The sequence below is a fragment of the Caretta caretta genome, chromosome 3 (genome assembly GCF_965140235.1).
Source record: "Caretta caretta isolate rCarCar2 chromosome 3, rCarCar1.hap1, whole genome shotgun sequence".
Classification (NCBI taxonomy): Eukaryota; Metazoa; Chordata; order Testudines; family Cheloniidae; genus Caretta; species Caretta caretta.
In genome coordinates, this window is record NC_134208.1 from 155,601,194 (window position 1) to 155,624,812 (window position 23,619).

The 23,619-nt window shown below is 42.2% G+C and overlaps 1 protein-coding gene across 1 annotated transcript in view; it reads left to right on the forward strand.

The window, feature by feature from the left end:
- The window catches only part of PLB1 (phospholipase B1), a 117,474-nt gene that overhangs the window by 22,233 nt on the left and 71,622 nt on the right, over positions 1-23,619 (forward strand). The window contains exons 12-18 of the mRNA XM_048843427.2: positions 758-836; positions 1,538-1,642; positions 6,639-6,734; positions 14,968-15,036; positions 15,565-15,645; positions 18,299-18,365; positions 21,015-21,073. Coding sequence (XP_048699384.2) covers positions 758-836; positions 1,538-1,642; positions 6,639-6,734; positions 14,968-15,036; positions 15,565-15,645; positions 18,299-18,365; positions 21,015-21,073 — 556 coding nt within the window. The remainder of the gene's footprint in view (positions 1-757; positions 837-1,537; positions 1,643-6,638; positions 6,735-14,967; positions 15,037-15,564; positions 15,646-18,298; positions 18,366-21,014; positions 21,074-23,619) is intronic.

The following is a 23,619-nucleotide window of genomic DNA, read 5'->3' on the forward strand; positions in this document are numbered from 1 at the left end:
CATTTGAATTTGGCCAGTACACCATGTTCTACCCCTCTACTCTTGTAAAACGTGCCATGTGATCTTTAATAACTACAGCTATTCAGGACATCAGTTTTACATTTCACTCAAAAAATGGAGTAAATAGCCATTGCATAGAACTAGGCAGGTAGAGAGGCCAGATGTGCCTGCTTTAGCCACCAATGAGACTTCATTGAGTTATGGGTTGAATTTGGCACAGTGTTTACTAGCAGTTCACAAATGATAATCAGTGTAGTATAACATATGGTGTGAGAATAATTGCACAGCTTGAGGGCTGCTACCACAATATTAAGGCAATAGTTCCTGTGCAAAGTATTGCAAGAGAGTTCAGTTTGGTAATGCGACAGAAAATGGAAATGATTGAAAGCTAATGCTAAATTATCTGCGGCAGCTAATTCAAGTAGGAGTGTTGCCAACTTGGCAGACCCTGAACTAAACCAAGCCTGGTGTATTTGCCAGCTGAATAGGTTCAGAAGCCAAGAAGCTGTCCAAAGCATTGGACATGGAAACCAATAAAATTCTGGCATAAAGTGGAAGAGCAAGGTGTCCCATGTGGTTTCTGGTCTTTGTCAATATTCAGCCTTCTGCACTGATGCTTACTGGCCTTCAAACATGTTCTGACACATGACTGTCAGTGGCATATTAGAGTTCCAGTCTTGTCCTCATCAAGCGAAAATTGTTACCTGAAAGCTTGGGTTTATTTTGTTTTGTTTTGGTTTTTTCCCTCATTCTGCAGTAATGCATCCAGGAAGCCATGTAACTGTGTTGACGAAGACTCCAAACTTGATGACATCATATTGAGATGGTCCTACCAGGTATGGCTTTTTCCATGTTTCTTGTTTTTTGTTCTAGGGTGGTAAAGGTAGACTGCTATACTCATGTTCAAGGTGAGGGAGGTGAGGGGTTATTTGTCTAATACAAATTACCCCATAATCACAGCTCTGCTGACATCTATTCTGGCTCAGTAGCATGGGAGAGTAATATAACATTAGTATAATTAAGCAATCTCAGCACCTTTTGTAGATGCGAATTATTTTATAGCTCATAGTAACATAGGATTTGCCATATCTAATTAGAGCAGTGGTCCTGCTAGTCCAGTATCTTATTTCTAGTCCTGACAAATGTCGGATGATTTAGAGGAAGTTGGAAACTTTCTATAATACAAGTGGCTGAATGTGCTGCTGTCTCATGTTTCTCATTCCTTCTACAAGCTGCAGGGAACCAGTTTTTGTCCTTAAGCGTGAGATTTGATTACCTTCCTTAGCTGCTACTCTTTCTAAGAAAATGGTGTTAATCCAATGCAATTCTCTCAGAGCCACAGGGAGATTTCTAATTGTTGCATAACATGTTTTAATTGAATTACTCCTTTTGTCTTTGGCTACATCATTTGATTATCGTGGTTTATTAGGGATGGAGATGACCTTAAATTCATTTAAGCCATGGATAAACTGTACTGTGGTCTCTCCAGCCAAATGCTGGAGCTGATCCTGTGAAATCATTGTTATCTATCATTTAGAATGACTTGGAAAAGCTGCTGAAATCTGGGAGGTATGATTTGAGGGATGACTTCACCATTATTCTGCAGCCTTTCCTCCAAGAAATAAATCTGCCTCATAGAACGGTGAGTGAACATCAACCATTCCTTCCTTTCTGGATCACCTTTGGTGACAAAGACAGGAATATTCAGCTGGTCCTTTCCTTTCCTTAAAGGCCTGATCCTGAGATGTGTAACTCTGGTTAAAGTCAATGAAGGTCAGGCATATAGAACACACCTCAGGATTAGCCACTAAGGGCCTGAGTGTTAATCTCACTTACAACAATGTCAACCAGAAGTCACTCTGATTTAAGTCACTTGTGTAAAACAGGTGGAAGTGATCACAGAATGCACCTAGAGGCCTGATCTTCAGAGGTGATAAACCACCCTCCACTCCACATGTTTCACTGGGCACTCTTCCTCCAGGACTTACTGTCTACATTGCTGCCTCACAGTCACGGATTGGGGAGGAAACCAGGCCAAGCCAGTGCATAGCTGTGGTAACTCTGAATGAGCCAGAGAGTAGCTTGTTGAGCCTGGTCCATGATCTGCAATCAAGTAGACAAGGAGGCGGGTGCAGTGATGGACTCCTGAATTTTCTTAATGTGTTAGACTCTCTGACCAATGAGACTTCCACTTTGTAAGGACATAGTTTTCAGCTCCCTGGCAGTGCTGATCATCCATATAGGGTAAAGGGCCACCAACGCTCTTGTCCAAGAATATATGAGCTGCTGTAGCAAAGGGATGTCCAGAGACCAGCTATGGTGCATCACCCCAGTCTGCAGGGATGGGATTTCTCCCCTGGATAAGAGCTAACATTAGAGGTGGCACTGCATATTGTTTCCTGTCTGAAAATGGGGCATCAGTTGCAGGTGTAATAGGTTGGTTTTGTTTGTCACAGCTCTCCTGGCGGACTTAATGGTCATGGCATCTTACCAAAGGTCTGGGGGAGTTATGTGTTATTGTATGGATATTCATCTCAAAGGCTCAAAGAGTTAAAGGTGTCTTTAGCCTCTCTCACTGTCCAGCATTACAAACTGATAGATAGGTTCCAGGTTGTTTTTAAACAGAAGCCTTGGTTTTACTCAGTTACATGGCAAACCCCCAAAAGCATCCATTCAAACTGAAAGTTTATTGATTAAACACAAAGAACAAGAAATTAAAACAAGCATTTATACTGAAAATGTGATTAAGTGTTTATGCAAAGCAGCTTAGTCAGACCTTATCAAAATTTTTCTCCTTTTTGGAGTAAAAGTATTGAGTCTCTTATTTTCAAAGCAACCTTTATTTGAAGAAAAGGAGCAGGTTAATTTTACCTTCAGTCCTGATGTGAAAGGCATTCACTCATCCTGTTTGTAACAGACAGACAGGATAGAAAAGATGGGTGAAACATGGCTTTTGTTGATTTTTTTTTTTGGCACCCTGACCCACTGGTTAGTTATGAGTGGATGCTTGGCTGGCAAGTAGACCACAACATCTACTGCTTGAACCCTGATTAGTTACAATCTGGTCAGGGACATCATCCGGTTGGACCTTTTGTACTTCGACAAGGCAGGTTTGGATGGATGCAATATGATTTGACTTCAGGATTCAATGAAAAGCCAAGAGAATGAGAAAGAATAGGAAGAAAGAAACAGTGGGGCAGAAAATAACCCAAAAAGGGAAGGGAATACAATACAAGATCATACATGCCTTCGAGGTGCTGAAAATTAGGTATCCCCCTGGATGGGATGAGGACTGGATGTCATGATATTGTGATGGCTTTTAGCACTCTCAGGTGAAAACAAAGTTCCTTAAACAAGAGGTAAGACAGCTAGCCTTCCTCTAAGGAAGAAAGTCTTTTAGATGAATCAAAACGAGTTGGCAGGTTGAAGGATGAGCTGGGATGCAAGGTGGGACAGGAGATGAGAGGGAGAGCTGAATTGCACTAATAATGTTTCTTTCAAAGACTCTTTTTTTAAGAAACCCAAAAAGGGGAAAAGTGGGTGGCATAGTTCATCCCCCTCATTATTTTGTCCACTGATTAGGCCTAATATCTGTCACACTAATTTTGGTCTGTTAACTTCTGACTCCACATCTTCAGTTTTTACCAAGCATGATTTCAGCAGTCCTGGGATTATATCAAAGTGGCCTTTTTGCTTTAAACTAATCCAGCCTCTTTGTCTGGTTCTCTTGCACTTGTTAAACATTCAGTGTTGTAAACAAGTTGACCTAGTTTTCATGGTTATTTTAACATCTGATGAACTTCCACATACTTTTTACATTTGAGTTCACAATGTGGGTACACTTTGCAACCCCAATAGTCACAACAGTGTGTCATGCAGACTGGGGGCTGGTGTATAATTCAAGCAGCCATTAATAATATGCGTGGCTGAACTCGGCTCCGTGTTGACAAGCTCAGCATGGCAGCTGCTCCAGCTGAATACTGCTCTGTGGTCTGAGGGTGCAAACAGCAGGGTTAATGCAGATGTATGAAGGATTGAAGGGTCTGCTCCCCAGGAAGCTCCCCAATAGATTTTGTATCAAGGCAGTGTCGGAAGAGAGCTTCACATTCAGGTGTTCCAGGTGAGGTTGGTATATCAGGCTACAACTGAGTTTTACTCCCAAGTATGTGACAACTGATTGAAATGGCTGTGGCTGCCCTTGGACACTGATGGAGATGGGTTGATTGGCAAGATGATTGTTGAGATGGAAAGTAGTTGCCACAGTCTTGGTTTCACTGAGATTTCTGGAAGAAACTGGACAAAGTATCTGTGTCTTGGCTGCGATTCCCTTCAGTTCTGTGGAAGTTGTACCCAGCGTTGGAAATAAGGCTGTCACCAACATACACATTGTTCTCTGCTTGTGTATTGGGAAGGTCGTATGTGTGTATTATTGAACAAAATGGGAGCCAAAACTGATCCCCGTGGAAGATCATTGTAGAGACGCTTAATGGGACTGATTTTCTGCTCGACTTGCAGGATGCATTGTCAGTTACTAATAATCTCTTAGATGAACCAGAGCATAGGCCTACAAGGAATCACTTGCAACACTTTGGCAATCAGGCTGATATACCACATGGTGTCATAGGCTGCCATGAGATCAAAAAAGCCTGCACCAACTTTCTTTCCTGACTCAAATGCATGTTCCACATCTTGAGTCAAAGAACCTGATCTTGGGTGCACCATCCCCTCCTGAATCCAGCCTGAATGCGAGGCAGCTGGGGATAGATGACCTCATTAATCTACATCAGAATTAGTTTCTCCAGGACTTTGTAGGTATCACGTAGCAGAGACAGTGGTTGGTAGCTCTTGGGGCCTATCAGTGATTTACCTGGCTTGGGAACAGCTAGGATCTTTGCTCTGCACTGAACTTTTGGGGAGTCTGCAATCCTGAGTCCAATGATCAGAAACTGAAGCAGCCAACTTTTGATGATTTGGCCCGAGGTGAGAGACAAACTCATTGTGGATATTATCTGGACCAGGAGTTGATGTACAGCCCTGTCATGCTCTTGATTGGTAAAAGGAGCCATCGGGTTCATGTCCACTCCCAGAGACTGCCATCTCTCAGCAACCAACCATCCTTTTAACTGCACAGCTGAAGGCTTTATCTCAGTTAGGAGTTTTGCCATTGGCCACTAGCTGGGATGCAATGGAGTTTTCGGTGATTGGCAATTCTCTTTTGTCCAGACTAGAATCTCTGTTCAGTCTCTTAATAATTTGCCAGGCTTTTGACCACAATGCATGAAGTTCAGTTTGGAAACAGTTTCTTTCTATTGCTATTGCCTGCTTTGATCTAGAAGATGAAAAAGGTCTCTACTTTTATAACCTTGTGTTCATTCTTGGGGGATTTAAATTCCTGATATAGTCTGGCTGCATCAGATGACCATCTAGGAATAACTTCTTGATGGAATCCCTGAAGTATAAATGTCATTCATAGAAGATTAGGGTTGGAAGTAGAGATGAAACGGACAAAATATTGGGACACATGGGGGAAGCCAAAAAACCCCCCCCAAAACAAAAAAACACCAGAGTGGCCAAAGCTGCAATATCGGGACAAATGGTGTCCCGACCGTGCATTGGTTGGGACATGGGACAAAGAACTAAAACTCGGGACAGTCCCGATTTTATTGGCACGTCTGGTCACCCTAGTTGGAAGAGACCTCAGGAGGTCATCTAGTCATTGCAGCAGCTAGAACTTTATCACAGAAAGGTTAGGAATAGGGAGGCTGTGGAATCCCTGTCATAGGTTTTTAAGAATAGATTAAATAAATGGCTATCAGGGATGGCCTAGATATATTTGGATCTGCCTCCGTGTGGGAAGGATGGACTTAGTAGATGACCTCTTAAGGTCCCTTCCAACTCTAAATTTTTATGATTCTACCACTGGAATTTGTGGTCTGTTGCTGTCTAGTTTTTAAATTTTCAGCCCTTTTCAGTTCTTTGACACACATGATTTTAAGAATTACACTGTGACAGCACAGGCTTTCCGATACTAGCTGTTTTTAAATGTAAAGCTATATTGCACTTGTTTTCTTCATTTGCTTTGATATATGACAGAGCTGCCTAGACCCACAGGATGTTGTGCATGAGCTACTAAAGTCTGTCAAACACTGTGGCTTTTACTTGAAAAATATTGCACAATATGTGCTATCAAAGGGTCAAGATCAAGTTCTTTAGGCCAATGCTTTAAAATACCTTTAAACATCAGCTTAGAGAAATAGCTCTTTATTCCAAAGCAGGCTCTGTTAATCCTATTAGCATATTCTTCTTCAACCTGCACATGTGACTCTCATTATCACTACCTGCTTTGCAGTTACTCTGATTTTCCTGCTATATCATAGAATGTATTGCCCTTTCAGAGCTGCCTCCTAGTACCAAGTACATCAGTCATGTCTCTGAACAGTGTTCTGTTCTGTCTCTCTACTCAGAAGCTGCAGTGGAGGTCGGCTTCTGGTGCATGTTTACTTGTTCAGATTATTTTATAACTGGGTTTTTCCAGTGCTGAGTATCATTTCATCCTCCAAGCATTGATTCCAGGCCTAATGCATAAATGAGGTAGCGCTGTTCCATCATGTCTTATTCTAAAATGCTTTCTCTTCCAGGGCTGGCAGGTTAATGGCAATTCCGTACCAAAGACACCAGAGGAAATCATTGAAGAGGAGTGCTCTGCCTTGGGCGTGGGTCTCTGGAACAACATGGTAAGAAGTGTTGAAGATGTTAGGGCTGAATAGGCTTAGCACAAATGCCTGGAACCAAGAAGCCAGCCAGTCCTTAAGTAGGGAGGGTTCTGCCATTAGCAGTACTGCGAGGAATGGGGGAAGCTGATGAAAGCTCCCTCATAGCTACCACCCTCAGACAGGTAGGGAGACTACTCTATATTTAAAGGTGTCCAGAATGACGCAGTCCAGAATGACCTCTCCTTTCAGTTACAAAGCTATGTACACTGCAGTAAGCATTTTGAAAATTCCCTGAGATGTCCTCCTTTCAACATCAGAGTCTCCTAAATATGGGGCAGGCACAAACACGCATAAGGGTACAGAAAAGTAAAGAAAAATCCCTTCTGTTGGTGAGCCTGACTTCTCTCACAGGGTCACAGATCAGCTACACAGAACCCCATTCAAGAGAATGCATCCGGGTCTTGGCCTGGCCTTCCAGTTCCTAAATGGATGTTATAACAGTTATAACACTACAGCGCTGAGCATAATGGAGTCCTTATCCGTGACTGGGGCTCCTAGGTACCACAGCAGTACAAATAATAATAAACCCTTTTATAAAGTTTTGCCAAAATGTTCCTATTTTGAAGGGGATGGTTGGTCTGGAGGCGCCTCCATTTCTGCCTCAAGGCTTGCATTGGATCCAGGATAGACAGACTCCTTACAGCTGCAGAAGGCTGAAAATGTCTCTTTCTGGGGACTGGTGCTTCAAAGAAATCCGGACATTCCTAACCCCAGAGCATAAGCACCAAAAGGCAATTCGCATTTTCAACATTTGTGCATGTAATTGAATTTGGGCAGAGCTCTAGGTACTTCCACCTCCAACTAGCTGATGGTGACTGCAGATCAATGAGTGTGAAGGACAGAGCACTCTGATTTGTCAGTTAATTTAATTGGGGGCAAAAATTCAGACACATTTTTTGCACCTGTCTAAAGTGAAGTCTGGTCCCAGTGCTTTGAAAATGCTCCCTTTAGTGTATTTGCTGTTTAGATGTATCTGATCTGTTACCAGAATTTCAGTTTAAGGCATTTCCCCCCTTTTTATTTAGAAATTTGCCTCTTCCTTCAAAATTTTCCAGCCTTCTTGTTTGTTTCCCTAGTCATGCCAGCAGCCACATTTCAACACACACACATATTTTTAAAAAGGATTAAATTAAAGCGAATAAATAAATGGTGGTTAGCAGAGCTATGTTAAAGAAAACCACAGGGATTTGTTTTGTTTTGTTTTCTGAGGAGCAGATATTAATGAATGAACCAGATGCTGGCATGTAAAATTAAATGTTGTAGAAGCTTTTTTTAAAACAAAGGGCTGGGGGAAAGCCAACAGGTGCGGAGGAGCACACAGTTCAGGTGGAGACATCCCCTAGGGATGAATTTATTAAAGGGGAAGCTCTATAGCTTAGTAAAAAGGATAGGAAAGAAGTTGGTAAAGTACAGGTGGGAACTAGTGAAGAAGAGTCAAACATAAGAGTCCCATTTAAATATAACACATGAAGGCAAAGAACTGAATATTGACAAAATGTACTCGTGCTTATATACAAATGTTAGAAGTCTAAATACTAGGATGGGTGAACTAGCGTGCCCGGCATTAAAGAACGATATTGATATAACAGGCATTTTGAAAACTTGGTGGAATGAGGATAATCAATGGGACATGGTACTACCAGGGTTCAATATATATGGGAATGACAGAGTAGGTTGGGCTGGTGGGGGAGTGGCACTATATGTGAAACAAAGCATAAGTAAAAATCTTAAATAAATCAAGCTGTACCATAGAATGTCTATGGATAGAAATTTGATGCTGGAACAATAAGAGTATAGAAGTAGGAATTTATACTGACCACCTGCTCAGCATGGTGACTGTAAAATGCTCAGGGAGATCAGAGAGGGTACAAAGGCAGAAAATGCAATAATAATGGGGGGTTTCAATTATCTGCATACTGACGGGGTATGTATAACCTAAGGAAGAGATGCAGAGATAAAATGTCTAGACACTATAAATGATCACTTCTTGAGCAGCTTATCATGGAACCAACAAGGGGAGAGGCAATATCTTAACAGAGGCTCAAATTAAATGTATACCGCAAATAAAAAAATAAACAAAACAGTAAGAGAACAAAAAAAAAATCTGAGGAACTGTCCCAGATTGAGGTGTGAATAGAGGAGGTTTTTGAACAAATTCATAAATTAAACAGTAATAAATAATGAGGTCCAGATGGTATTCATCCAAGAGTTCTGAAGGAACTCAAATATGAAATTGCAGATCTAACTGTGGTATGTAACCTATTGCTTAAATCTGCTTCTGTACCAAATTACATCATTTTTTTTAAATGCTCTAGAGGTGATCCTGGCAATTACAGCCAATAAGTCTAATTTCAGTACCAGGCTAATTGGTTGGAACTATAGTAAAGAACAGAATTATCAGACACATAGATGAACATATGTTGGTGAACAGTCAAAATGGCATTTGTAAAGGGAAATCATGCCTCGTCAGTCTACTAGAATTTTTTGAGGTAGCCAACAACTATGTATACAAGGGTGTCCAGTGGATACAATGTACTTGGACTTTCAGAAAGCCTTTAACAAGGTCCCTCACCAAAGACTCTGAAGCAAAATAAGAAGTCATGGGATAAGAGGGAAGGTCCTCTCATGGATTAGTAACTGGCTAAAAGACAGGAAACAAATGGTAGGAATATATGGTCAGTTTTCACAATGGAGAGTGGTAAATAGCAGGGTCCCCCAAGGTTCTGTACTGAGACCTATGTTGTTCAAAATACTCATAAAATGATCTGGAAAAGGGGGTGAACAGTGAGGTGGCAAAATGTGCAGATAGTTAAGTCCAAAGCTGACTGCAAAGAGTTACAAAGGGATCTCATTAAACTGGATGACTGAACAACAAAAGACCGATGAAATTCAATGTTGATAAATGCAAAGTAATGCACTTTCAAAAAATAATACCACGTACACATACAAAGTAATGGGGGCTAAATTAGCTGTTTCCACTCATGATAGTGCTCTGAAAACATCCACTCAATATGCAGCAGCTGTCATCAAAGTGAACAGAATTTTAGGAACCATTAGCAAAGGGATAGATAAAAAAACAGAAATATCATAATGCCACTATATAAATCCATGTGTGCAGTTCTGTCAGCCCATCTCAAAAACAATATATTCGAATTGGCAGAGGTGCAGAGAAGGGCAACAAAAATGATTAGGGCAGTTGGGCAGCTGCAGGGGGTCCCCCATCCACCCACTGAAGCTCGGTCCCCCTGCCTGCCACGGCTGGAGAGCTGTGGGGTCCCTCCACCAGGGCAGTGGCTGGGAGCTGCGGGGTGTGGGGGCTGGCTGGGAGCTCCAGTCCCGGAGCAGAAAATATCACGGAAGGCAATGGAAGTCACAGATTCCGTGACTTCCATGACCTTCGTGACATAATCATAGCCTTAATCGTAATCAGGGTTGTAACCTTGGAACAAAGGGGCTGCATCTCTGTTATCCATGAATGCTCATAAGGATAATGTCAAAGTTCATATCTCAACTCTTCTTTTACTGCAAGGCAGATGCCATGATAAGATGTGTTGTGCTCCGGTGTCATTGTGTTTGGCTCAGTTCCACTAGCTAAATTAATAGGAGGACTGAAAGCCAATTTAAGCACTGTCACATAGTCTGCCTCAGGTTCCTCAGGTTCCCCACCTATAAACCAGGGCTGATGATACTTGCCTAGCTCGCACAAATATTACCAGCACTAATTAAATGATTTGTAAAACATCTGAAGACAGAAAACACTTCCTAAACTAAATATTATTTTTGAATGGGTTTAAGTGCAAAACTACTGAGGTTATTCACACAAATATGAAAGAGTTAGGGCAAAAATCTGCCTTTCCATCTGCTAAGCACAATTTTTTCCCTGTGAAATGTCTATGAAAGAGCTTTTTTCCCACTGGGTGCAAATAATGAGTTTACTTGAAGGGGAGGGAGCTAATTTTGCCAATTTTTGCCACCAAAAATTGCACTTTGCTACCAGAAGGTGGAAACATTTTGTCTGGGATCGGATCGGCCAATATTTTAAGAATCCTGGATTTCATTGGCAAACGGCATCAGGTAGTGAAGCCATAGGAGATTCTTATTAAAGCCTTAAACTAGAATCCGCCTTCATACCTCTCATCCCCACCCCACATCTTTACTGGACTATGCAATTAGCATCTCAGCAGCTAAAATTAGAGAATGTATTAGAACTTTGTCATTCCTGGGTTCATGTGCTCATTGCATCTAGACTATTAAGCCTCCCTTCCCTCTAGTCTTTCCAAATCCCAGCTCTCCAGATTCCAGCGTGTGCAGAATGCCACACGCTGCTGTCTTTCTCACACGTATTGTACAAAGAAGTGTGACCTCCCCATCCCCATCCTGAAACAACTCTATTGCCCCCCCCCCCATTCATTGCAGGGTCCAGTACAAAACTGCACTCCAGGGGCAAAATCCTGGCTCCACTGAAGTCAATTTATCTCCGTATGTTCAAAGCTCTCCATGGATGTGTACACAGCTCCCAGACAAATCACTGCCCTCACCTAGCATCAAACTCCCCTGTCTGCCTTCACACAGTAATCTGGTACCTGTTGGTGGGAGAGCCTTCTTCTCTGCAGCTCAGGCCATTGGAACAGCCTCTCTGTATCACTCTGCTTCACTGACTCTCCATATAAATTCACATCTCTACCGAATACATATCCTTTATTTGGCCCCCTTGACTACACCTCTTAACACTCCCCTCTTCTGTAATTTATTCTTGTCACTTTAATTCTGGAGACATTTCGGGAAACTCATGTGTGTGTGGCAGACGTTAAGAAAAATGAAGTTGTAGTGTCAAAGATGGGCCTTTCCAGGATTTGCTGTCAGCTTCTTATATTTTTGGAGATGCCATTTGAGTCGATGAACTGACCTAAGGCTGTTCATCTCCATGCCTCTGCTCTTTCAACACTGAAATCTCTTAGTAAAGCTGGAGATTCTCAGAAAGGCATCTTTCTGAGTAGACTTTCTTATCTGCAATCCCTTTATGGTTGCCTACAATTGCATAAGACTATATGACAGGTAAGAATCTCTGGAGTTCAAAAGGCACAGAAGATTTCTTTATCTGATCAGCATCTCTGACAAGGGGAAGCTCTTACTATTATCAGAATAACATCCAGTGATATCTGCTAAAAAACAAACCCACTGCAGCAGGAGCTGATACGAGATATAAATCATGGCCAGTGTGGCAGTAAATACTCAGCAGAGTAGGAAGGAGCCGATTTTTTTGTCTCCAAAATGCTCTGCTCCTTCCACTTGATGTGTGAATTCCAGGTGCCCTGTAGATGTTTTTATAAAATGCTTAATTGCTGGTCGGGAGCAAGGTTCCAACAAACTTTATATATTTAAGAAAGTGGTTTGTTAAAAATTGGCAGGTGGTTGAGAAAAGCTGTGAGTAATTATTTGTATATTTAGTCCACCATCACATTACCATGCCGATATCTACAATGGACAGTTTGATTAATTTGGGTAAATGCTTTGTAACATTATCTCTGGAAATATATCTAGGTGTTAAGTGCCCTTCATTTGTATTAAAGAATTTAGACAAGAAGCTTTTGCTCTTGTCCTCACTTATGATTCATGTAACAAAATAGACCATGAAAAGTCCAGCCCTACAAGATAGGGAAAAACAAGTCAGTAAGACAAGAACCCTAACTGGGTAGCGACCACAGAGGGATTTGTACTATCCATCATCCTCTATATGCTCATTAAACATTTTACTTCTATTTTGGGAACATAGGAATTGCCCAACTGGATTGGACCAGTGGTCCATTTAGTCCAGTATCCTGTCTTTGACATTGCCAGTAATAGAAAATTCAGGGGAAGATGAAAAATTCTGTGGTGGACCAAATAGAATAACCTGCCCATGGGATAAATACCTTTCTATCTCCCATCAGTTAGGGATTAGTTTATGTCCTAAAGTGTGAAGGTTTATATCCTTTCTAATATTTTTTAAATCTTGTCTAATGTAACTATGGTTCTTCACATTATCCATACAAATGTCTCATCCTTTCTTGAAATCTACTAACCTCTTGGCCATAAGCCTGTGACCACGTGTGCCACAGGCTATGGTGTGTAAAAATAACATTTCTTTTTATCAGTTTAATTAAATGGCTCCTCATTCTTGCTTATGAGAGAGTAAGGTGGGAGCTCCCAAATTATTTTTACTCTGCATTCATTGTATTCTATATTTCAGTCATGTTCCTTCCTATTCCTCTCCTCTCTAAACTACACAGTCCTAATCTTTCCAAATGCTTCTCCAACAGAAGTCTTTAAGCATTTGTAACCCTGTCTCTGAACCCTTTGTCTTATTTCCTTTTAGATGGAATGACCAAAACTGAACATTCCAGGCGAGAATGTAACAATGACTTATATAATAGTATTATAATATTTTCAGTGTTTTCTGTCCCATTCCTTATGCCCCCTACTTTTCTGACCATGGTTGCACATTGAGCAAAGACTTTCCTTGAGTGATCTACAACGGTGCCCAAGTTTATTTATTGAGTGTTTACAGTGAATTTACAACCCAGCAAGGAGTAAGAGTAGTCCAGTTATTCCTTCCAATATTCGTCTTGCATCTGTCAATATTCAGTTTCATCAGCTGCCATAATGATGCATTAATAGTTGTCCCATCTTGTGGGAAGAGAAACAAGGGGTAGGAAAAAAAACAGTCCTGTATCCAGCCTTGAGGTGCAACACATAGTGCTTTTGTAACAAGCGGTGGCTGCGTGTATTAAAAAAATGGGAGTAAAAAGCAGTACCATCAAAAGCACAAGCCCCGCTCACCTAAGATAAAAGAGCAAATCTATTAGCTGTGATAATAGCAAGCTTGTAATTCTGTGGGCTCTGTTCCCCAGAAGGATGGTGCACATGCAGTAAGGGCATTGTATTACACTTCTGTGACTCTTTATCACAAAGTCGGATCACAGGGAGTGATTAAAAATAGCACCCAAACAAAAATGAAAGAATCAGGGTGGTGCCATTGCTCCATCAGAGTTAAGATTGTGTTCCATTTTGTACTTAAATGGAAAGTTCAAGCCCCCCCCCTTTTTTTACATTAAAAACAGTGTATCTGCCCAAATTTTCAGCATATAATCTCTCAGTAAAGCTTGAATTTTCTGAGCAGTTTCAAGAAAATCAGTTAATTAGTCTGAGTTCTAATCAATTAAAAATTGGCCCCTAAAAAAGGTTCACATTTTGAGTCTTGTGATTTTTCTGGGCTTGTGACAGGGGGTACCAGGCTTTCTCTGCCCCTTGCTGGAGGCGTTGCCTCCCTGACACAAAGGTGTCACTGGGGAAAAAGAGACCGTGAGTTTGCACCTCTGGGCACTGCTTAGAGAAGCCACTCAGGCTCTTGTACTGGTTGAGTCAACAGACTTGGTTCTCCAGGGGCTAAAAGGGTAGAGAGGAGGCAGTAGCCAACCAGGGCCTACTAGATGAAATAAGAAGGATTGCCTGCTTCTTCTGAGGGTGAATTCTGGTTGATGCTGGGACAAGAGAAGAGCTCCCTTAACCTAACCCAAAGAACCCAGGCCTGCATCAGGGCCGAATAATCCAGCTGATTTGCCGTTAAAGCAGGCAATAAACTGGTGGTGGTGGTGGTGGAGTTTGAAAACCCTAGGGGCCCTTTTGAGTTGAATTTCAATCGATTGATAAATGACTAGCAAGGGGTGCTGGCACGAAAGGCTTTGCTCCTGGTGAACTTTGACAAGGCCCCTTAAAAACTATTCACTGTAGAAAGCCATCCTGCCTAAATGAATGAAGTGTGATTTTTCCAGAATATAAGGTAGATGGGGGAGGGAGGGAATTCTTGGGGAAGTGTGACTGTTAATGGTAGTGGGGAGACTGGGGAATGGGGTTGGAAGGCTGGCATCCCTACTGGGGCAGAGTTAAGGAGGTGGTGTTAGCTCTAGTGCGGAAATAGGTCATCTCCAGGTGGAGGAGTACGAAGCTGGTTATGTGAGATGCCTTAACTTTTCATTTCCTTGCTTTTGTGGTTTGATGTTATGCATAGAGCCAGCTTAAGTCATACACATCACAGTGTTTTTGTGTATTGGTATGTGACAGAGATGGGTCTGCAGTTAAACTCTAGATCCTAACACACTTGATTTACGGCTGCATCCCCTTGAGTATAAGACACTTGTGTTCTGTCCTCTTCTAGATGGAACCAGTTGGGAAGAAAGAGCATTATCATTATACAGAGATGCTTCGGGCCCAGTGCCCATCTCAGGTAACAGGACTTTCTTTTTAATGTGGGATTTTAACTGCCTCTTACAGAATTTCCAAGTTATCTAATTGTTTATACAGATGGGTGCCTTTTTTGAGAGACTACGGCTCAGTCCTAAATGTGTGGGGACACAGTTCCTGAGTCTGCTCACAAAGCTTTAGGTTACAAATGGCCTCTAAGCCTCTTAAACTATTTTGTATTGTTAAAATGTTGAACCAAGGATGTTTGCCTGAAAACTGGACTTCATGGCAATGTGTAGTTAAACCACCTTGCCACACTGGATCTTTCATAGTGGTTCAGATGCTGGGTGCATCTTGTCTGAAATGAATAAAGTGAATTATTCTTTAAAGGGAGAGAAGTGTCTGTATTTGGATCAATTTCAGCAGTAAAACGGAGTCCCACACAAAGTGAAGCACTTGGACGAGCGGTGACTTGAACCAATTTTTTGTCTGATCTGAAAGTGGCCAATTGTCTTCAACAGCAGCTGATTGTCTTTCTGTTATGGCCATTAAATGTATCTTCTCTCTGCAGGAGTATCCATATTTGTTCACATACAGAAATAGTAACTACTCGTCTTCCCCTCGGACATCGCAGCCTGAAGCCCTGTCTCAGGTACAAAAAGCCTTGGCGTAGCGTATAAATTAATACGTGACTCCACTGGGTGGGTGGGGTTGGTACAAGAGTGTTGTTGTCTCATGAACATTATTACATGGGGATACTTGTGAATCCAAAGCCTGAGACTCTTTGCTTCCATGCTGTGAATGGCTGAGGACTAAAAGACTTATACTGTTGCCACATCCTTACCTAGTTGGATTTTTGTCGCATGGGCCAAATTGTCTTTAGTCAGCCTGAGGCCTTGTCTTGGCTGCTAAAAAGGGTGTGTTTTTTATCTCAAGGTAACTAACACAGATGAGCTATCTTGAAGTAAAAACACAGGGAAGGCAAGACAAGTTAGGTTTACTGCAAGATGAAGTAGGCAAGGTCAGCCTCAGGCTAACTGTTGTTGAGCTTAAATCAGGGGTAGGCAAACTATGGCCCGCACGCCGGATCCGGCCCATCAGAGCTTTGGATTCGGCCCGCAGGACTGCCGCCCCTGTGGCACCGCGGGCCCCATGCCACTCCCAGAAGCGGCTGGCACCACATCGCCCCTAGGGGACAGCGGGCAGAGGGCTCTGTGCACTGCTGGAACCCCGCCCAATGGGAGCTGCGGGGGGTGGTGCCTGCAGGCAAGGGCAGCTCACGGAGCCCCCTTCCTCCCCTGCACCCCAACCCCTTGCCCTGAGCCCCTTCCTGCACACCGCAACCCCTCCCACATGCAGCACTCCCTTCTGCACCCCAACCCCCTGCCCCAGCCCTACATTCATGGCTCTGCATGCAATTTCCCCACCCAAATGTGGCCCTTGGCCAAAAAGTTTGCCCACCCCTGGTTTAAATTGTGGTCCAACTGAGTTGCCTTGTTATCACTGTGGTTTTACCTTGGAATAGCTCACTCATCTTAGTTATCATGAAGTTAAAAAAAAAAAAAGAACCTTTCTGGCCACAAAGACAAGGCCGAAGTGCAGAGATCCTGGGCAATGTTACTACAGTGCTGAACATTGCAAAGGTGATATTATCCATTGTCACGAGCAAGAGTTCAGTGTGCATCATGGACCAGCACCCCTAGGAACCCACGTGAGATGTGGGCTGGTACTGCATGTCCTAGGTCTGATTCTCATCTCACTTACTTTAGTGTAATGCCACAGATTTCATTAGTTACTCCTGACTTACACCTGCATAAGGAGCAACAGTATCGGGCCAGTCACTTTTCAGGGTGTGCAGAGATGAGAAGGAACAGTATGGCATGATGAAAAGCAGACCTAGAAGAGAAGGATTGGGCAAGTCATAAGGCCAAAGCACTCTCACTCAAACCAGATAACTCCCCACTTGGTCACTGTACTGGAGAGATATAGGACACACCCATGCTGGAGTCTTGTCCCAAGGAAATACTCACACCTAGATGCCAAGGGTCAATCTAAAAGTTACACCCTACTGAGTGGGTGGCGGGATCCCGGGCCTGTCCATCAAAACCTTTAAGGAGATTGACACTAAAGGAGGTAACCGGATGGATAGGGGGCACTACAGAAGTTAAGCTATATAATTGTCTAAATAAATGTTAATCAATTTATTTTATCCTCCTAGTTAGCAAAAAGAAGCACAAAATTCACAATAAAGGATATATTTAGTTTCAAATCAACATGTTTTAATGGTTATCAATCAATGAGGATCCATCTTTCTTTAAGAAAATAGCTAAAAAGTACAAATGCAAAACATGATTAGAAATCAGTGATTTAAATCAAGTTTTCCTGCTTGTTGATTTGAATCATTATTAATTGGTGATATTAAAATTGGTGATATAAAAAAGCTAGGATAAAAAACCAAGGGGGATTAACTTTAGGACTCTCACTATCAAAAGCACAAGCCCCTACCATTTGAGATGAAGGAGCAATTCCGTTAGCCAGGGGCGGCTCTAGCAAGTTTGCCACCCCACGCAGTCGCCACTGAATTGCCGCCGCCACCACAGCCGCGGAGCTGCCGCCCAGAAGCCTGCCGTTAGCTATGATTGAGTAGCAGGCTTTTAATTTTATGGGCACCATCCGCCAGAAAGGTGGTGCACACACCCTAAGGCATCCTATAACACTTCTGTGACTTTGCCCTTAACTAGGGTTACAGTGCAGGAGTGAATACACAAAACAAACAAGACAAAATGAAAAAATCATGGTGGTATTGCACCAGCAAAGTTAAGGTTGCTTTTGGTTTTGCACTTGCAGGGGGAGTTCTAGCACGTGACTATGGGTGTTGATTATCCATGTTGGACAAAGGTTTCTGATACCCTGAGAGAGGGATTGGTGGTAAATGACCTGGTAGGAAGGCCGAGCCTTCACAAGAAGAAGGGGACCCCTGGACATCCAGAGGAAGCACTAGAGAGGTGGAAATTTAGCTTAGTCATGCCCAGGAGTTAGGGGATGCTCAAAACAGTGGGTCATCCCCTAACAGAAGCAAATCAGTTTTGAAGAGAGCCCAATATATAACTTGCCAAAAGCATAAGCCACCAGGTGTGCCTATTTATGTGCAGTAATTAAATGGTGTGGAATTCAGTTTCACTCTAGGAAATTCAGGAAGATCTCAGTTTGTTTTTATATATAAATCCCTTGGGATACCAAACATTTATCACCATCTGTCCATAAAAAGCATCATGTAATGTCTCATACTGTGTGTGTACTTCCAGGAAAGGAGTTATGGGACAAGCATTCCCTGTTTTGATCGAAATCCCTCTAATACAGTTCCTGTTTCAGGTACAGATTTTTTTAAAATCTTTATTGAAGAGCTGTTTCAATTGATCTTAAAGGGACACTGTCAACTAGTTTTATGCACAAAATGTAACTTTTTTTGAAGTATTAAATGATTTCATTAATGTAAAAAATACTTCAGTAATAAAAGACGCAGCTTTAGGTAAGCTATTTAAAATTTCCCTTGTGGTGTTTATAAAGCCACATACACAGAATTGGCCTTAAGTATAGGTGAACTACAAAGTGAAACTGGCAAAAGGCAGAAAATGAATCTAACCAGTCTGCCCAAGTAGTAGCATATGCAGTTATAATAAATCTGTACATCTTTAGCCCCATACAGTCAATGATCTCAAAGCATTCTCTGAACAGTAATGATTTAAGCCTCCGAGCGTTCCAATGAGTCAGTGAACTCTGATTATCCCCACTGGACAGATGGGGAAACTGAGGCACAGATAGCAGGCATAATGTCGCACAGGATAAGGAAGTAAAGGAACACCTAGGTATCTAACAACCCAGCTTACCCGCAAATGCCACCATCTTCTCCAAAAAATTAAAAATAAAACAGTAAAAATGATGAAAAAAATTAGATATTTAGCGTTATTTCAGTTTAAACAGCCTAAGCTCAAGGAAACATATTTGAAACATTTTGGTTTTTGTAGTCCTTATCCCTTTACTTACAGGTAGTTTTCTCAGAGGTAGATGTGAATTACTGACAGATGCTTCCGGTATCACAGGTTTCTCTGACCTTAACCTTTAATGTGTTCTTGAGAGCTCCCCTGCAGACACAGAAGAGAAATGGATCATTGCAGACTCCTAGTATGGTTCCTGCTTTGCCACAGAGGGAGTTCTTTAGATAAGATTGAAAGACTCTTCAGTCAAATTCTGGTTAAATTATCTGGTTGGCTTAATATCAGTCAGGTTTGTATCTAAGTTGGATGTACTCTTCCCAGCTAAGTCACAGTTCACTAATCACATTGAATGGTCCACTCTGTAAAATACCTTGGAGTCATCAGCCTGCCTATAATTGCGGATGGTAGTGCTATCTAACAGTTAGTTCTGCTGACCATGGGCAAGAGAAATGGTAGTTTAATTTCCCCTATGTTCAGAACCGAAAGCGCTTTCAGGAGCCTGTAATGTTGTTCTGCAATTCAGAATTTACTGCTGTGATCTATTTTGTTCCTTTGGCAATTACAATTTTATGTGTTCTTTTTTCAGTATAGTATATTTTAATGGATAACTTTTCTATGTAAAGGTTCATTATGAAAGAAATAAATTAAAAAAGAGGCCAGTTATAGACCCAGGATATATATACACATTCTTAAGAAGTCAAGAAATAACTCAGATGAAGGGAAAACAAATGCTGTGCATATAGAAGATTTTTAATGTATCAAGGTCAATATATGCATATTGGTGCATTGCCTTATATTAAAATGAGAATCTTCTTTCAGTTTTAATTTGTCTCACATCACAAATTGAAATATAGGTAGGCATGGCAAAATTTGACTTTTATTTTATTATTTAGACAGATATCTTTATTTTAAAGCATTTTTCTATTTTTATTAATTTTAAATGTTCACAGTTGTGCAAAATTATGGGTTTTAAGCATTTCATCCCCTATTTTTATCCATTTAAATTTTCACAGTTGTAGGAAACCACAGCAGGGGGAATCAGACAATGGGGATGGGGATCAGACAATTATTTTATAGTAGATGGTGACATTTAAAGCTTTATAACTGTTAAAACGCATATCAAAATGTACCAAGTAAATATCCTTAACTCAAACTCTTAAGTTCTCAAGCTCCTTTTTTCCTTTGCCTATTGGTAAATTTCAACTATTGATGAAAATATTTTCTTTTGTCAGTTTCTGTGTACAGTGAAATTGACGTTTACCAACACTTACCAATAAAGATCTAATCCTTCCAAGCCTAAATGTAGGCCAGATTTTTCAAAAGAGCTCAGGGTTGAATTTTCAAGTGCTCAGAACTCACAACGGGGGTCAGATTTGCAAGAGAGCTCCGCTCTCATTCAGGCACCTAAATGTGGGTCATATTTTCAAAAGTGCTTAACTCAGCACTCACCATGCTGAACTCTTGAAAATTATTATTTTGTTGCCTAAATGGAAGAATGGCTTGCTTGAAAACCTGGCTTATAACGATAAGTTAAATGACAACCAGACAATAGGAGAAAATATGTGATACTTTTTCAGATCCAGCCTGGAATCTTAAGACTTCTGTGTGTTTCTCTCCCAGATGGATTTTGGTTTCCTTTTAAAAGCTGTAGCAATACCAAGCACCATTGCTGTCAGTGGAGCTGTGCCTGTCATCAGTCCATTTCTTGGGGCTTAATAAAAACCTTACTTTGGATAGATGTGGAGGGAAATCCCTTGGCCTTCTCACTGTAATTGGTTTGCAGCAGTGGGATCAAGACTTGGTCCAATGACTGCCCTCCTAACTGCTGAGTATTCTGATCAATGCCAGTATTTGTCAATTTATCATTCGAAGCATCTAGGGTCATGATGACCTGGCATGATGATCTGGCTTAACATGACTATTGAACTGGAGTCTCTAGAATGCTTCATACTTATCCCAAAGAAAAGTTCTTCCACTACAGTGTGATTTGACACTTCCCTTCTCCTCCCAATCTTTTTTTCCTTAGTTCACCGTTTGAGGCCGGCGGACATCAAAGTGATTAGTGCGCTGGGAGACTCGCTCACAGTAAGTGCAGATCACTGGATAACCATAGCTGAACTGAATGATATGTTGGGGGATATATATTGGGGGAGGGATAGCTCAATGGTTTGAGCATTGCCTGCTAAACCCAGGGTTGTGAGTTCAATCCTTGAGGGGGCCATTTAGGGAACTGGGGCAAAAATTGGGGATTGGTCCTGCTTTGAGCAGAGGGTTGGACTAGATGACCTCCTGAGGTCCCTTCCAACCCTGATATTCTATGATTCTATGATATGAGGACAGATGTGAATTCTAATGAAAGAGAATAGTACAAACACTGTTTTGCTCTGTTTGGCTACTCGTGTTCTCCATGCTGTCTTGTACCATGGTCCAACTATAACTGTTAATCATCTTACAGGTCTAATCTTTCTATGTGCAGAACTCCAATTTAAGTCAACAGGAATGCTGCACACAGAGAACTGGTGGATTATGCTGCACATCACATAAAAATGGTCAGGGTGAATTTGCTATAATTGCATACGTTTTTACAGCTCATAGCTAAAATCCCTAGATACTTACCTTCCTAACAAATAATAAGCAGCATAAACAAAATGTGCCAGTTCTCCAGATGGTATAAATTGGCATCGTTACATTGGAGTCTATGAAGCTACTCCCATTTGCACCATCTCAGTGTTTGACCCAATGACTGAAGAGCCAAAGTAACATAGATCAGGTGTTGTGTATACTGCACCTCCGTGGAACAATAAGCAGGACTTCTTGTTCAGGCAGATTGTGACTGTCACAGTTCAGGGCAACTGTATTTCCCCATCCATGGTCAAGCAAGGGCACCCACTCTAGGCTCCCAGTTCATCAGCTGTCACCTCTCTTGGAAGAAGACCCGTTATTCTCTTCCTCTTGACTGGGGTTGTTCCAGGCTGCATGGTTCACTGCCTACACTGTGAGTTTCCCAAAAAGCCGGACTGCCTAAGCAGGCCTGCTTTGCTTTCTCCTCAGAGGCTATAAACAGTGTAATTGCCCACAGTTATAAGGTACCACACAGCCCTTTCTAAGCAAGCACGTTCATTATTAATCAATACAGAGAAAACATATTACAAACAATACAAGGACATGCACTCATGCTAATAGACTTACTAGTGATCACTCCCAACTCAACAAGGACTCTGGCAGGTGATCTGTCTTTCAAACCCCACCAAGAGGTGTTTCTGTGGTTACAAGTTCATAACAGCTGTTACTCAGAACAAGCACACAAGAAGTAATTCTTCTGCTCTGCTCCATGCTGATAAGGTCTCAACTGGAAAACTGTGTCCAGTTCTGGGTGCCACATTTCAGGAAAGATGGGACAAATTGAAGAAAGTCTGGAGAACAACAAAAACGATTAAAGGTCTAAAAAACACAAGGAAAGATTGAAAAAAATGGGGTTGTTTAGTCTGGAGAAGAGACGACTGTGGGGTGGGGGACATAAATTTTCAAGTATATAAAAGGTTGTTACAAAGAAGAAGGAGAAAAATGTTCTTGTTAACCTCTGAGCACAGGACAAGAAGCAATGGGCTTAAATTGCAGCAAGGGCGGTTTAGATTGGACATTAGGAAAAACTTCTAACTGTCAAGGTAGTTAAGCACTGGAACAAATTACCTAGAGAGGCTGTGGAATCTCCATTATTGGAGGTTTTTAAGACAAACACCTGTCAGGGACGGTCTAGATAATACTTAATCCTACCTTAAGTGCAGGGGACTGGACTAGAAGACCTCTCAAGGTCTCTTATAGTCCTATGATTCTATGCATAGGTTAGCATTTTCCTTATACAGCTGGTGTCTTTGATATTCAGAGATTGCAAATAAGCAATCAGCAGACAGTGCTTTTCTCCTCAGAGTGTAGCATCCATAGCTTGGGTCTGGAGGTGGGAATTTGCACTTGCTTCCCTTGAGTATTTCCTAGGAAATCCACTCAACTTTGTTTGCCCCAAAAGTTCTTTCTTGTCTGGCACGTTGTGTAAAATGGTCTTTTAACACTCATAACTAAGGCTGCGTGTCTGTCACAGAGGTCATCGGAGTCACGGGAGGGGTCTCAGGGCTGGGGCAGGGGGTTGGGGTGCAGGGTGGCACTTACCTTGGCGGGGAGGCTCCCCGAAAGCAGCTAGCATGTCATTGCAGATCCTAGCTGGAGGGACCAGGGGCTCTGCGCTCTGCCGCCTACAGGCACCGCCCCCACAGCTCCCATTGGCTGCGGTTCCCAGACAATGGGAGCTGTGGAGCCGGAGCTCGTGGCGGGGGCAGCGCCTGGAGCCTCCCTAGCCTTCCCTCCCACTAGAAGCTGCAGGGACACGTGGAGCTGGGTAGGGAGCCTCCCAGCCCCACCAACTCTCTCCCCCCAGTACCACCAGGGGTCCCAGGCCGTGCACCACCACCTGGCTCCCTCCCAGGACCAGCAGGGGTCCCGGGCTGCATGCTGCCGCCTACCCCACCCCACCAGCAGGAGTCCCGGGCCATGTGCTGCCAGTGTATTTATTCCTTTTATCTTAAATGAACTTAGAGCTGTTTTGGAAAGTTTCAAAAAACAGGGACAAATTGTCCTTG